This window comes from Sprattus sprattus, assembly GCF_963457725.1.
Source record: "Sprattus sprattus genome assembly, chromosome: 18".
Taxonomy (NCBI): domain Eukaryota; kingdom Metazoa; phylum Chordata; class Actinopteri; order Clupeiformes; family Clupeidae; genus Sprattus; species Sprattus sprattus.
This window is the reverse complement of record NC_137916.1, coordinates 15,016,899-15,030,533: the sequence shown is the minus strand read 5'-3', so window position 1 is coordinate 15,030,533 and position 13,635 is coordinate 15,016,899. Positions and strand designations below refer to the sequence as shown.

General features: G+C 43.4%; 1 protein-coding gene across 1 annotated transcript in view; it reads right to left on the bottom strand.

The window, feature by feature from the left end:
- The window catches only part of col14a1a (collagen, type XIV, alpha 1a), a gene marked incomplete at both ends in the record, with an annotated part of 77,123 nt that overhangs the window by 30,749 nt on the left and 32,739 nt on the right, over positions 1–13,635 (bottom strand). The window contains 8 exons of the mRNA XM_080856173.1: positions 3,509–3,632; positions 4,684–4,823; positions 5,788–5,862; positions 6,137–6,283; positions 8,790–8,906; positions 11,747–11,896; positions 12,194–12,316; positions 13,422–13,557. Of these exons, the coding sequence (XP_080712299.1) occupies positions 3,509–3,632; positions 4,684–4,823; positions 5,788–5,862; positions 6,137–6,283; positions 8,790–8,906; positions 11,747–11,896; positions 12,194–12,316; positions 13,422–13,557 (1,012 nt within the window). The remainder of the gene's footprint in view (positions 1–3,508; positions 3,633–4,683; positions 4,824–5,787; positions 5,863–6,136; positions 6,284–8,789; positions 8,907–11,746; positions 11,897–12,193; positions 12,317–13,421; positions 13,558–13,635) is intronic.

The following is a 13,635-nucleotide window of genomic DNA, read 5'->3' as shown; positions in this document are numbered from 1 at the left end:
ACACACACACACACACAGCTATTCAGCAGTCTCATCATATAAAACAACCCTGTCATGGAGTATTCACTCTGTGTGCTTCCAATTCCACATTTGCATTTTATATTCTCTGTCTAATATGTTGGGCTTCATCTCTCTTTCACATGGAGGTCAATGCACCTTACATACACACACGCATGCACACACACATACACCCCCACTAAACACACCCACACACGCATGCACACACACATACCCCCCACTACACACACACACACATACACCCCCCCCCCCACACACACACACACACTGAATAAAATATGGAGCTGAATGGATCTGTGCGCGGCTAGCTGCACTGCATGCGATGGATTGTCAGTAAATTTAATCTACAGGGCCCCGAAGCACCGCCTCACCAATTCCTCCAGCTGTCTCTGTGCTGCTATTACACTGACTGCCAGGCAAGACAAACGATGAACAGAGCTGTGAAAACACTCACACAAACACACACCATCACAAGTCCCTCGTGTTTGGTTTGGGTTTATATGTGTGTTAAAACTTCATTAGGTTAAGCTGGGGGTCAGCGCTGGAATAAAATGCCATCTGCGTGTGAATGTGAGAGAGTGTGTGTCCTCTATCAGTGGGTGGGGCGGCTGGTGGATGAGGCGAGTGCCACTCACCACAGGACTAAAGGTTGCGGACACACAACGACCAGATCGTAAATCAAGAAACGTCCCAATTCCCACCCACGTGAACTATATTTCAGACCCACAATCCCAAGGTGCCCTTGAGTCAGGTTCAGCTGCCTGAGCCTGCCCAATGGCACGTAAAAAGGGCAGAGTTGTTAAAAGTGCTCCAGAAAACCAGTGAGATGTAACACAGCCCCCAACTGAGCCCAAATGTGCAGAAAAAAAACACAACAAAGAATCTTTTAAAAATGTCTTAAAGATTTCTTCTCTGTTGCCAAGTGAAGCTGGAGAGAACCAGACCCAGTTGCATAAACATAGCCAGACTAACAGTCAGTCAGACTAACTATAGATGCCTAAGCGTAAAACAAGCTCACGGCTGTCTTTAGTGAGACAGGCTAATTCGCACTGCATTGTGGGACAAGTAAGACACTGAGCAAGTCTGAACAACATGGCCAGTGGGCACTCTGCAAAGTTTTCTTTTTCATTTTGGAAGAATATAATGCAGCAAAGTCTATTTGAATGAACAAATTCAGCGATTACAATGCAAATAACAAGGCATATTTCGTCACATTCTGGTTTCTGTCTGTTCCTTGTTTTGGACTTTTATTTTGTATTAGTCATGTGTGTTTCGTTAACTTCTTTGGTTAATCATGTACTCCTCTGTTTACCCTGTCATGTGCCTTTGTCTAAATCTACGCTCCTCACCTGGTTCTTCTTACCTCCTTTGTTAGCCCGTTGCACGTTTGCATTGATTTCACCTGCCCCTCGTTGTTTTCTTCCAATGGTTTGTTTCTCCTGATAAGTTTCTCTGTGTATTTAAACCTTTGTGTTTCTTTAGTTCCTGATCTGTTGATGTTTTTTCTATGTTCACACCCTGTTTGGCTCTTCCCTGAAATCCTGTTTATTTTAAGTAAAGATTCCTTGTTGTGTCTCAAGTTAGCCTATGTATCTTATGTTTGGGTCCAGTCCCTATTTCAGCATTTCATTTAAGCATAAATATCCCACCAAAGGAGGAGGTCCAAAAACAAAAGTGAAGAGAACAACAGAATTGGTTTCTGGAAAGAAAGTGAGGCACAGTGTTACAGTACTTGCATGCATGGCTTAAGAGCCAATTAGCTTATGCTAGCTAAATGGTCTCCCCGTACAGCATTGACTGTAGCAAATCATCTATCTATGTGGCCCTGGTAATTCAATGTCAAGAAGTGTGTTCTTTAATGGCGCAATAATATTATTTAAACACTTTAAATGTTTGTATTATTATGATTATTATTATTATCGATTATTATTTGTATTAATAGTTATAATAATAATACAGGTTTAAGCAGCTGCCACAGCAGCCAAGTACCACCTGTGAGGCCTTTTCTGTGTTGGTCAGGGGTGCTTGAACCCTAATGTGTGTTCCATCAATCACTCCTACGACCTTTGGAAATCCAGCAATGGTAAAAAAATCTATCTTCATTTTATTTTAAATAGAGATGTCTGTTGGATAGTTGTGAGGAAGTCTATAAGTCTCAAGACACTTGATAAATGGTTCTGGACACCGTTGACTTGATAAATGGTTCTGGACGCTGTTGACGCTGCACGCCAATTAAGTATTCAGCTGCATTTATGAAACTTCATGTGGTAAAAAAGCTTGAAACTAGGCAAGCAGTGGAACAACACTACAGTTTCTTGAGATAGCAGGCCTGAAATGCTCCTCAAGGTAAAATGTTCTTTCCAAAATTGTACTGAAATCTTGGCCTCTCCATTACTTATTTATTGGTCACAAAAGACTTCCAGTGGGTTTAAACAGTCTTTTAAGATCCTTTCTCTAAGCCTACGCAATTTAAGCCACTTTTATGCAACTAGCTGAACTGACTAGCTCAGTCGGTTATTTCCATGGCAACATAGTACTCCGATAAAAGTTAGCCTGGGGGATATGGAGTCTTACTTTTAATGTTAAATACATTTTTCAAAGAAGCCAATTAAGAAGAAGACTAAAATTTAAGACTAGTCTAAACCAGTTTTATGCAATCCGCCTCGGGTCTCTCATCCGCAGATCGTAATACACTGACATTTTAATCATTCCCTTACATCGTGGTTTGAAAAGTCTCTGTTTCTCCTTTCTAGTTTAATATAAGCAGGGAAGGAGACCAATCACCCAGAGCTGCTCTTTTCTCCCCTGAGCAGAACTATATGAAACACAGCAGGGATTACATTTTAATACTCTCTGTGCCCACAAATCAATCACTCTCCGTCCCATTTCGGAAAGAAATCAGACAGCAAGCTAAAGCCTTAATGAATAAATGTATGGTGCAGTAGCAGACAAATTGTGTTGTAAATGTGTCTGTGTGTAAGGAGGTGTGTGTGTGTGCACGCAGGTGTATTTGAGTATGCAATGTTATGAGTATGTAATGTTATGTGTATGTGTGCATGTGTGTGCATTTACACACGTAGAATGTCACACCAAAGGCATGTGAAGTCAGGGGATTAAGCGGTTCGTCCAGAGGAGGGGCTGCATGTCAATCTGTTGCCCACAGAAACACAGCGAGGGGTGGCTGCAAGCAATAAGCCTAAGAGGGAGAGACGCTTCTCAGCTATGGGGGGGGGGGGCTATTTTTGTAGTACAAGAACAACACAATTCTCAAGAAATCATGCTTTAAAAGACTAATTTGATTTGTAGGGTTGGAGGTAGTTGGTAATTTCTTCGTTCTTTTTCTGATTCGACTCCGGGCACAGGAGGCTGCCGTTTGAGCAAATGATCCAGGTTTACTTTTTTGGTTTGAGCAAACACACCTGCTCCCAGTAACCCTCCCTGGACCTTTCCCTCAGTGGAAGAGGAGGGAGTCTAGTAAAACGGTACATACCTGTTTTTGTGTTTCCTCCCTTATAGGAAATGCGCTGAACGGCGTCCAGCAAAGACTCTTTATCCCTGTAGGAGTTGAGCTTAAATTCAGTTCTGGCATCATCACTGAACTGTGCGATGGCAACCTATCATAGAGAGCAAGGGTGAGAGACAGAGAGAAGGAAAGAAGAAAGAGTAAGCTAGAGAAAAGAGTCTTCATCACTTTCTATGGTTTGTTCTCCTGTTTCTGGCTAAACCCAGTGTAAATGCATCTCTCCCTGGGAGACTTTTATTCCTCCAGCACTTCTCTGTTCCCTCAGTTCTTCATCCCTCCCCCGGGAGGCTGGTGGTCAGCTGTGGGCTTTCATGCCTATCCATTTACCGTTGTCTCTCTGAGTTACTGCGTCTCTTTGTACTAACTAAGCAATGCTATGTGGCTTAGTTCCATCTTGCCTGAGTCTCATCTAATTAATAGATCTGGACATGTGGCTTTCTTCATTCGAGAGCTCCACTTCTGAATGTCCTGGCCAGTTTGATGGGGACACTTGATGATGATCTATGAGTCCTTTTTCACCGTGTCTAGACAAGAGCTATTTTTTATTTATTTTTCTTAATGGCTTCTCTGGGGACTGGGTTAAATAGTTTGTATTGCAGGAGAGAATCTTAGACCACCACAAGCTCCTCCTGTCTGCCTGAAAATAGGCAATACAATTGAGATGCTTCAACCATGGTCAGAATAATGATGATCATGCAACGTAAATGCTTCATGGTATGGGAATGACATTTTCTTTGTTTTAGTGTCATTTGTTTACAGAGAAGAGGTTGAGAGAAGTTGAGTATCCTACAACTTTGGCAACAGAAATTTCGAATTCCTTACAAATACATAATAAATATACTGTACCATAGCAACATACATTGATCAATATTATCAATAACACAATCAATCTCTTCCCATGACTATCAGTCAGCAGTCCTGTTCGCCTACCGAGCTTAACTTAGATTTTTCTCTACAATTCCTTTTTATTCAGCTGGCATGTTATTAAGAAAAAAAACATAAGAATATAAACATGTCATCTTGACTATAATAAACATTAGTACTGGGAACACAACAATCAGTTTCCCATTTATATAATAGGATGTGGTGTAAAATTGTGAAAGGAGGAAAATAAAAATGAAATGGCATGAATTTCTTTTTACCTGTGTTCCCTCTAAACCAATCCCGTCCAGAGATCCGACCGTGCTGTAGAGGAAACGAATGATCTTCTGGAAGTTGTCATCTCCAATACTCCATGAGCCATCCACCAGGAAGACAAGGTCTGCTTTGGCAGCTCTACAAACTGGGGTGGTGACAGTGATGGAGGGGAGGGAGAAGCAGAAAGTCATTATTCTCCCTGTCTAACTGCTTCGCACAGGCAGCTTCTGATTAATGACAGACTCTCTCACAAGTTCTCCTGGTGCTGTCACACGCAGCCACACACAGCGGAGAGTCCTTCATTAAGGCGGCATGTTTCTCTCCCTCCCCTGTCTTCCTCTGGCAGCACTCAAACAGGTGCTACAGCACAAAGCTCAGTCTGCCTCCAGGTCAATCTAAACCAAGCTGAACAACGGCTAGCAAGCTCTGGGTAAACAAGCTACTGTTTTAAATTAGCCGAACTTGGATGTGTGAGCTGAATATCTCAGGCTTGGGAAATGGTTTGGATGCATTTACCACCAAACGTGCTTTCAGTCTCCCAGAAAGGAGGGACACTGATATCTTTTTATACGTTTACAAATCAATTGTCACTAACAAATTCACAGATGCTAGCAATGTTCCCCTACTGTCAAATGCTGTTTCATTCCAATGGTACTACCATTGAATAGCAATAAACACTTAAAATGAGATAACTGCGCAGGTGGATTTTAGCTTTTTTATTACCTTTTTGAACTAATATCAATGTTCAATTTACATTTGATTATATATTACAATGTCTATATCTACCAATGGTGGATCATATTATTCACTGCATGCATGTTTGATCACTTCTGGAGGGTTTTCGTATGCAATCGAGTACTACATCTCTTATTGCAGTTTGTATTGTGTTTGTATTGATGTTCTATTCAAAAATAGTTTATCCTTGGCCAGTGTGACGATCTACAGTGAGTGATTTTTACACCATTTATGTATGGATTTCTCCACACTGAGAAAGGTCAGCTGTCACCAGAGATCTGCTTTTGGAAAAGGGCACACTTCACCCAGGCCTGTGCTCTAGCTGACCCAGCCCTGTGGGAGAGGCAGCTGGGGCCTCTCTTCCAATCGCTCACCTTCTTTGGCAGGAGGGATGGTGGGCGGGGGGATGGTCGTGGGGGGTGTGGTTGGAGGCTGCGTGGGAGCAGGAACTGCCAGACAGAGAAAAATAAATACATTAAATCAGACAACCATAATGATATCTCACAGACACATACACGCACAAGGATTAAAGCATGCTGCTGAAAACTCCAGGGATTTACTATGATCAATTCAGGAGGTGAAAAATCCCCAAAATGTGCATAAATTATTCGAAGTCATGTATGCTAAAGAGATTTAGGGGCTGTGGATTATTTCTGTGGTTGGGAAAGGGAAGTGAACAGTTTGATGAGTGAGAGTCTGAGAGGGGAGCGTTTTTTTGCGTACGTGTGGTGTCTGTGGTGGTGACCGCAGGCCCCTCCAGGCCCTGCAGCTGGCTGTAGTGGCTGATCTCGTATTGGCTGTTAGGAGAGAGGTCGTAGAAGCACTGTCGAGAGCCGCTCCCTGCCACGTTCACTTCCTGCCCGTGCCCATCTGGAAGAGCATGAGACCAGAGTCAGGAACATTCCAACTCTGTAGTCAAAAATACACTGACAAGGCAAGTAACGCACGTTTTATGTGACATGGGGAAGACGCTGCCAAACCCCTGTACCAACACTTAAATTCACATATCTGTTAAATATTTATTCACATATTTACACATAATATGAGGCTGTGTAGAGATGTAAATTACAATGTGTTGCTGTCTGTATTTTGCTGGTCACCATGTGTGCCAGTCTCAGATGAGAGCAGCATGTGGTTTGCATGGTGGTTCCCAGTGAACAGTAGCTGTAGAGTGGTTCTCGCCCCCCGACACAGAGGGCTATTAGCTGTCATTCATCACCTACATTGATGTAATTCATTTCCAACGGCGTCCTTAATGTGTAACAATGAGCGGCCTGTGGGACGTATCCTTGATTTTGTGTCGTATCTGTCTGGGGTCATCTGTGATCCCAGTGAATGGTGGCAGCCCTTGTGTGAAAGGTTAAGGTTCGCTTTGACTGTCCGTGAGGATTGATTGAGTTTGGTGGGAGCCTCCTACTCACTCATTCCTTCTGTTGCATCTCAGGAATGGAGTTGGATGACTGTAGCATTCATTCTCTGATCCTAGACCAGCGTAAAACCTGCTCATCTACCAAAGCTTTCCAAGAGTGAAAAATATTTTAAAAATGTAATTCCAAAATATTTCCCTTTCTGCACTTGTTTTTCTCGTGATTTACTATCTGCGCCTACAAGGGGAAATTAATGATTTGTATAACAGAAGGAATTCAGAAGCAATATGATAACCAAACTGAAATAATCACCAACAAGTTTCCTGTTTCCTTTTCAAAACGCGTTCCCCAGTCAACTTACTGAACCAAAACTGTGGATGTAAACTCTCAAGCACTTCATAAAAACAGATTTATTATGAGTGATATTCATTTTGCATACTTTCATGTGAGTAGGACAGTAAAAATTGACCTCAAAAATCTCAAATGGTTAATGGGATCTACCCCAAATATCTTGGACAGACTCCATAACTGAGTCAGTCAATGAATAAAAATGGCTGTTGTTTGTTCAGGGTTTTGCAGTGGGGACATCAGCCCACACATTTCAGCAACTGCAGTCTAGCTCAGAAAACAGCCATAGCCAAGACCTCCAGCATTTTCCCATCACATCTGACACAAGCAGGCCATGCCATTGTTTTTCAGGCAAGCTCTTGTAATCCAGTAATATTATTCAATGTCCACTTGAAATGCAGAATATTGAATTAATATTCTGTACCTTCATTTATTCAAAGATTTCAATTAACTTTCTTCGTTGCGTACTGTTTGGGTTTGGGAAAGAAATGTGAGTAAATCCTCGAGATATCCTGGAGATGATTTGTGTTGTTCAGGATAACAGGATTTTTCCGTATCCATGTAAACTAAGGAAGACGAGCAGGTAACATGAGGTCTCTTTGGGCTTCTATGCGGAAGCACCGGGCCAACGGGGCGACCGCTGAGCCAGAATGCCCTGAGGTTGCCGGCAGAGCACTGGCACACAAGCTGGGAAAGGGTCTGCTTTTAATATCATAGAACAGCCCACGATTCCAGTGCTTATAGCACAGAAAGGACTGGTGAGGATTTGGGTGGGATTTCCAGATAAGGCGTGGAAGCTGAGATGAGTGAAAGAACAAGTGCTCAAAGTCTCTGCCACTTTGAAACATCGGCAGACACACTGTCAGCAAACAGCTCCAACTGCACCACTTTAAGCCGGTGATAAGACCTCCTAGCTGATATTGAAATCATCAGAACCCCTTTTATGGGATACACCGGAAGCATTACACACTATGGGCCCTAATTTCATACAGCAACGAGCACCGCAAATGGGCTTAGCGCATCAGAAACCATGCAGTCAGAATAGGGGGGCATACTTATATCTGCTAATTTCATTGACACAAAGCAAGGGGCAGTCAAGCATAAATACGTTGAGTAATTAGTGGACGTGGCAATAAAGTCACTCTTTATCAGTCAATCACAATGATTTGATCATACCTTACTAAAGTTCACACAGAGCTCAGTCATTGTTTTACAATAGAGCAAACAACTCATTTCGGGTTGTGAACGGAGCGGTTTTCACCACAGGAGACAGAGATTCTTGTGAGGGAGGCTTGCCCTAAATTAAATCATTTAGACGTTTCACAGAAAAAAGGTGTTTGCCTCAAAAGAACTAATTTATACATGGAACTCTCATGTCTATGCACTAACACATTCCAGCGTTGCGCTTTAGCCAAGTTATTAAAGTAACTTTAGGTCAAGCGTGATGGGCATAGACTTGCCCATCAATGAAATCAAATTGTGAACACACTGAAAGAGGTTGCAGTTATTGTTATAGTTATAGTTTAGGTATTTAGCAGACACTTTTGTCCAATGCAACTTGCAAAAAGATAAAACAGAGGTTGCAGCTGTAGGCACATATACAAACAGTAGTGGGACTCACTGAGCAGTGAGGCACATATACAGACAGTAGTGGGACTCACTGAGCAGGGACTTGATGGAGACTCTGTAGAGGGAGGCTTGGGCGAGGGGCTGCCACTGGACACACATGCTGGTGCTCTGCACCTGGTACGTACTCAGTTTCTTCACACCCAGATGCACTGAGAGAGAGAGAGAGAGAGAGAGAGAGAGAGAGAGAGAGAGAGAGAGAGAGATAGATAGAGAGAGCGAGAGAGAGAGAGAGAGAGAGAGAGAGAGAAAGAAACATGTAAAAGGATTATGGCCAAAGACACTACACTTTTAACAACTATACTCATTAACTAAAGAAACATCCTGTCTTTAGCATCACAGGGGCCTGTTGTATTTCTAGCTGCCTGCTTTTAAAAGCAAAATGTTAAGATACCAATGGTGGCAGGCAGTGGCTACCCATAGTAAGGTGAGGACAGATACCGAGATCACAGATGTTTTAGAACTTTCCTTGAAGCACTCTCTTCAGAATGCATTTCAGGAGCAGGGCTAAGTGAGCCAGGCCTACAGGCAAGCTGGAATTGGAAATTCACTGAAATAATGTCATGTGGTCAAACGAATGTCTTACTGCCATGGAGAAAAACAGATGCCTGTTTCGATTAGTGTGATTTCAGTGACACAGTATCGAGCCATAGCACATGTTTCACATTAGTTCTTGTGAACCAGTAGTTTCTTTTGCTTTCTAGACCTACAGGAACTCCTCTGGGGCAAACAATCCGCAGGAGGAACACACGAGGAAAAATGGAACTCTCACTAGAATAAACACCTATCACATCAATACATTCTTCATGAATATTTTGATGGGAGTGCAGACAAGGCTTGAATGAACACCAAAACTCCTCTGTGAGCATATGGCCCAATGCACCGGATCTACAGGATGTAAATAATGCATGCAGCCCCTCTATGTTAGGCCATTTTAATGAACCGCCTTCATGAATGGCAAACTTCTGGCTCCGCCATTTAAAACAGAAAAAGCAGGTGAAAGAGTGACCATTGTGTGTTTAATAATTCAAAAGGTCGGGCTGGACACGCATGCCATACTGCAACTACTCACAAGTGATGTATGCAGATCACATCATAAATTGTGCATTAGGCATAGGCCCAGAGAGCCAGAGAGAGGTGAGGTGAAGTGCGGTGAGGTGAGGGGTGGCTATGTCAGGGCGTCAGGTAACACCTGTCCCTGAGAGAGATCCTGCTATTACACTCAAACTGACACCTTCTGACTTCTGATCCATGACAGGTGCTGTTTAGTTTACTGTATGTAAGTATGCCTTTATGGAAGTGCTTCAACAAAAGATTTCAAAATTAAGGAGTGGGTTTAAATGATGACACTCCACAGTTTTGTAATAATCTGTCATATTATTTTTTATCATCAAATTTTTTCATGGAGGTGCATTACCCTACCACCTTGTGAATAATATTCAAACCAAAAATCTAGCACTTCACTAGACAGTATCTTGTCGTGGGGGGGGGGGGGGGGGGGGTTCTACCCCTATACAATTCTATTATCTCTGTGTGTGCTCTTTTGGGTCTTCATGTGTTCCTTTTAAGGATGCTGGACAGAACATGTGAGTTAGGAGTATGACTGTTCCAGGCTGCACTATTCCACTGTGCTGAGAAACAAAGGCCACATACTATGATTGTCTCAGTTGTTGTGTTAAAGGCAACAGTATAAAAATATAATTTCTATACATTTCATATCTGCAAGTTCTAATTCAAATTTTGAATATTGAATAGCCCGTTGCTTGTTCCTTACACTTATGCCATCAAGCCACCAGGCTATATGAGTCACGCATGATTCAAGTCAAAGATGCTTCCCAGAAAAGCTCATTTGGGGTGGGACTACAGCACGACTCCTCTGAGTGCCAGTGCGGATACCGGAGCGCCGAGGAGGCTTGAGTGTAGAGCGGAACGAATGCACACCGAGCAAAACACTGCACCCAGTTTCAGCTCTCCCTGCCTTCTCACGTGGCCCTGATGAGTAGGTTACGCACACGCACTTTTTTAAAACACTTTTTCAGGACATCAATAAACTTCAATCCACCCTTCTTCCATCTAACACATCAAAGGTCTAATCTGTTTTACACATTATCATACTGCTGGCTGTACAGTTTCTTTTTTAAAATGTCATGACTATTTCGCAAGAGCTTTTTTTGCAGACACAGATGGTTATGTTCTTTTATTTATCAAGCAGACTGTGGCTGTATCTGGGTGGCAAAACTTGCATCTTAATAAATAGCTGTGAGCCCTCATAGGAAACCTAATTTATTTGCTGTATTTTGATAAGGCCACTCCAGTCAAATGTGAACCGAAGGTATGTTTATGTGCAGCCGTTATCTGTCTGTGTCTATCTGGCCTCACAGACTCTATCTATCTAATCTGAAAATTGGTATCAGCTCTTGACCATAATTACATGGGTTATTATTGTATGGATGTACACACTCAAATGTGCTATTTATGTGCCAACACCCCTACACACTCTCAACAAATGTGATGTTCTTACAAAATGCCAGAGTCCATTCTGCAATCGGCTTGCACAGACTATTCTGTGATGGGTGAAAAAGCCTAATCTTCGGAAAACATTGCTGGAAGGTAGATTTACTAAATAAAACCACCCATCCAGAAAATACCAAATATACACTCTGCCGCTATTAACAGTTGGCTGATAGCACTGATAAGATGGCCCTGCAATGTGGGCTTAATGGCTGGTGTAGACTGTTAAAAACACCCCTGCCTTCCTTTCAGCCCACCCTGCATAAGAAACTTTTTTATTGTGTCAGTTATAACCCAAACTTCTTGTTAAAGCAACTAAAAGTAAAGAGCAGGAAAGAAGCATCTAGGGTTTTTCAGAGACATGGACAAAGGTCTTGTAGGTGGATGGATGGGTGCGAGGGGGTTCTCCTGTGTTGGTGCAAGTGCAGGGGTGTGGAGGGAAGGCTTAGGGGGGAGGGGGGGGGGGGGGGGGGGGTCTTACATGTCCTGCCAGTGGCCTGCAGGGGCTCACTGGAGCCAGCGGTGTACGAGGCGATGACCTTGATGCTGTACTCGGAGTCAATCAGAAGGTTGGGCAGCAGCAGCGTGTTCACATCATCCCCCACAAACATCTCAAGTGGCGCTGTTGAGCCTACAGAAAACAGAGAGAAAGAGAGAGAGAGAGAGAGACAGAGGTAAGAGAGACAGAGATAGAGAGCGGTAAGCGCATGCACCTTAACAGATAAAAACGTATAACCGTTATAAAAGAGAAACCCTCACATATTGATCCATGCACACACAGGTGAGTTGTGTATGTAGACACAGTGTCCAGCTTCCATTTTTCGTATTTATATACGAATTCACTCTGTATATAGTGCTATTCAGTAACTATCTAGCAGAGTTTGGGCCAAATCCAACTGTGGTGGAGGGGTGCATTCTCTGCTCCTACCTGCGCTGGGCTGGTAGACGATCCTGTAACCCAGAGTGGGGAAGGGTGCTGGGTCCCAGGTGATGCGGAGGCGGTCGTACCATTCCTCTGAAACCCTAAGGTCTCGGGGGGCGGCCAAAGGCACTGCAGACAGAGCAGAGATATACACAGTCAGCATACCTGCCAACATTAGGCTGTTAAAAAGAGGGAGATTTGCAAATGGCTTATCCTCAACGCCCTGCCCCCATACAGATTAATAGAATGTACTGTATACAAGGATGGGAAAGTGAAATTACTTTCAATTACTCTAAAATTCATGCTCTATGCTATAGTCAGCCTGACATAACTTACAAAGCGCATGGCTTATGCTGATGTGGCTAGCGGTTAAAAAGGGGAAGGTCTCACACCAAGTGCACTGAAATTTTGAAGCATATTTTTTTTTTTTTAGGAGCTGTTTTAACCATTTTCAGTAGGTTTGGGGGTTGGGGGTTGGGGAGTACTGTGCACGTCAGGCAGAGTTGTTTGCACATGCTCACCTCTGCCTCTGGGTTGGGTTGCCAGGTGTGACACACATTCCACGACACACATCCCCCACAGAAACTGAGAAACACCCATTTGATTTGTATCACTATTCAATGGGGAGATTAAAATGTCCAATTGGGAGCACAGCGGGAGAAAGACTTAAAAGTCAGGAGACTTCTGCAGAGAGGCAAGTATGAGTCAAACAGGAGACCAGGCTACAGCTCAGGCTCCATATAGTCTCATGGAAATGAGAAACACCCTCATGCAGGATGTAACTTAGCCTGTGCACACCTTAAGGGCAAATACAGGTTAAACCACACGCACACACACACACACACACACACATAGCATCTAGAAATATGGGAAAACCTTTTATTGGTGGGAATAAAATGAGGTGGATGTAAGAGGCAAGTGGAGATGCATGAGGTGTTGGGAGAGTGAGAGTGAGGTGACTTGTGAGTGCTTGAGATGGGGAGTCTGGTGGCCTTCTCAGGGCTAGTGTGTGAGACGGAAGTGACAGAGAATGAAATGCAGCACTATGAAGGTGTGAGAGGGACACTGCGGTCTGTGAGTGGGTGTGACACTCTGCTCTGCCGGAGTGTGTGAGTGGGTGTGACACTCTGCTCTGCCGGAGTGTGTGAGTGTGTGTTCAAGTGTTCAGTGAGTGTGTGTGAGAAAGAAAGAGAGAGATAGAGTGTGTGTGTGTGTGTGTGTGTGTGTCTCTTACAAGTCTTTCCTCTGGATGTGAGAGCGAAAACATGGTTTTCTCCATCCGTGTAGATGGGGGTGACGGTCACACTGTACTCCGTGTCAGAGAGGAGGGGCTGCAGAATCACAGTCCGTTGGGCACCTGGAACCAGTATCTGACAGAAAACACCAAAAAGACATTACACTTGTACTCTGTGTATGTGTGTGTGTGTGTGTGTGTGTGTGTGTGTGTG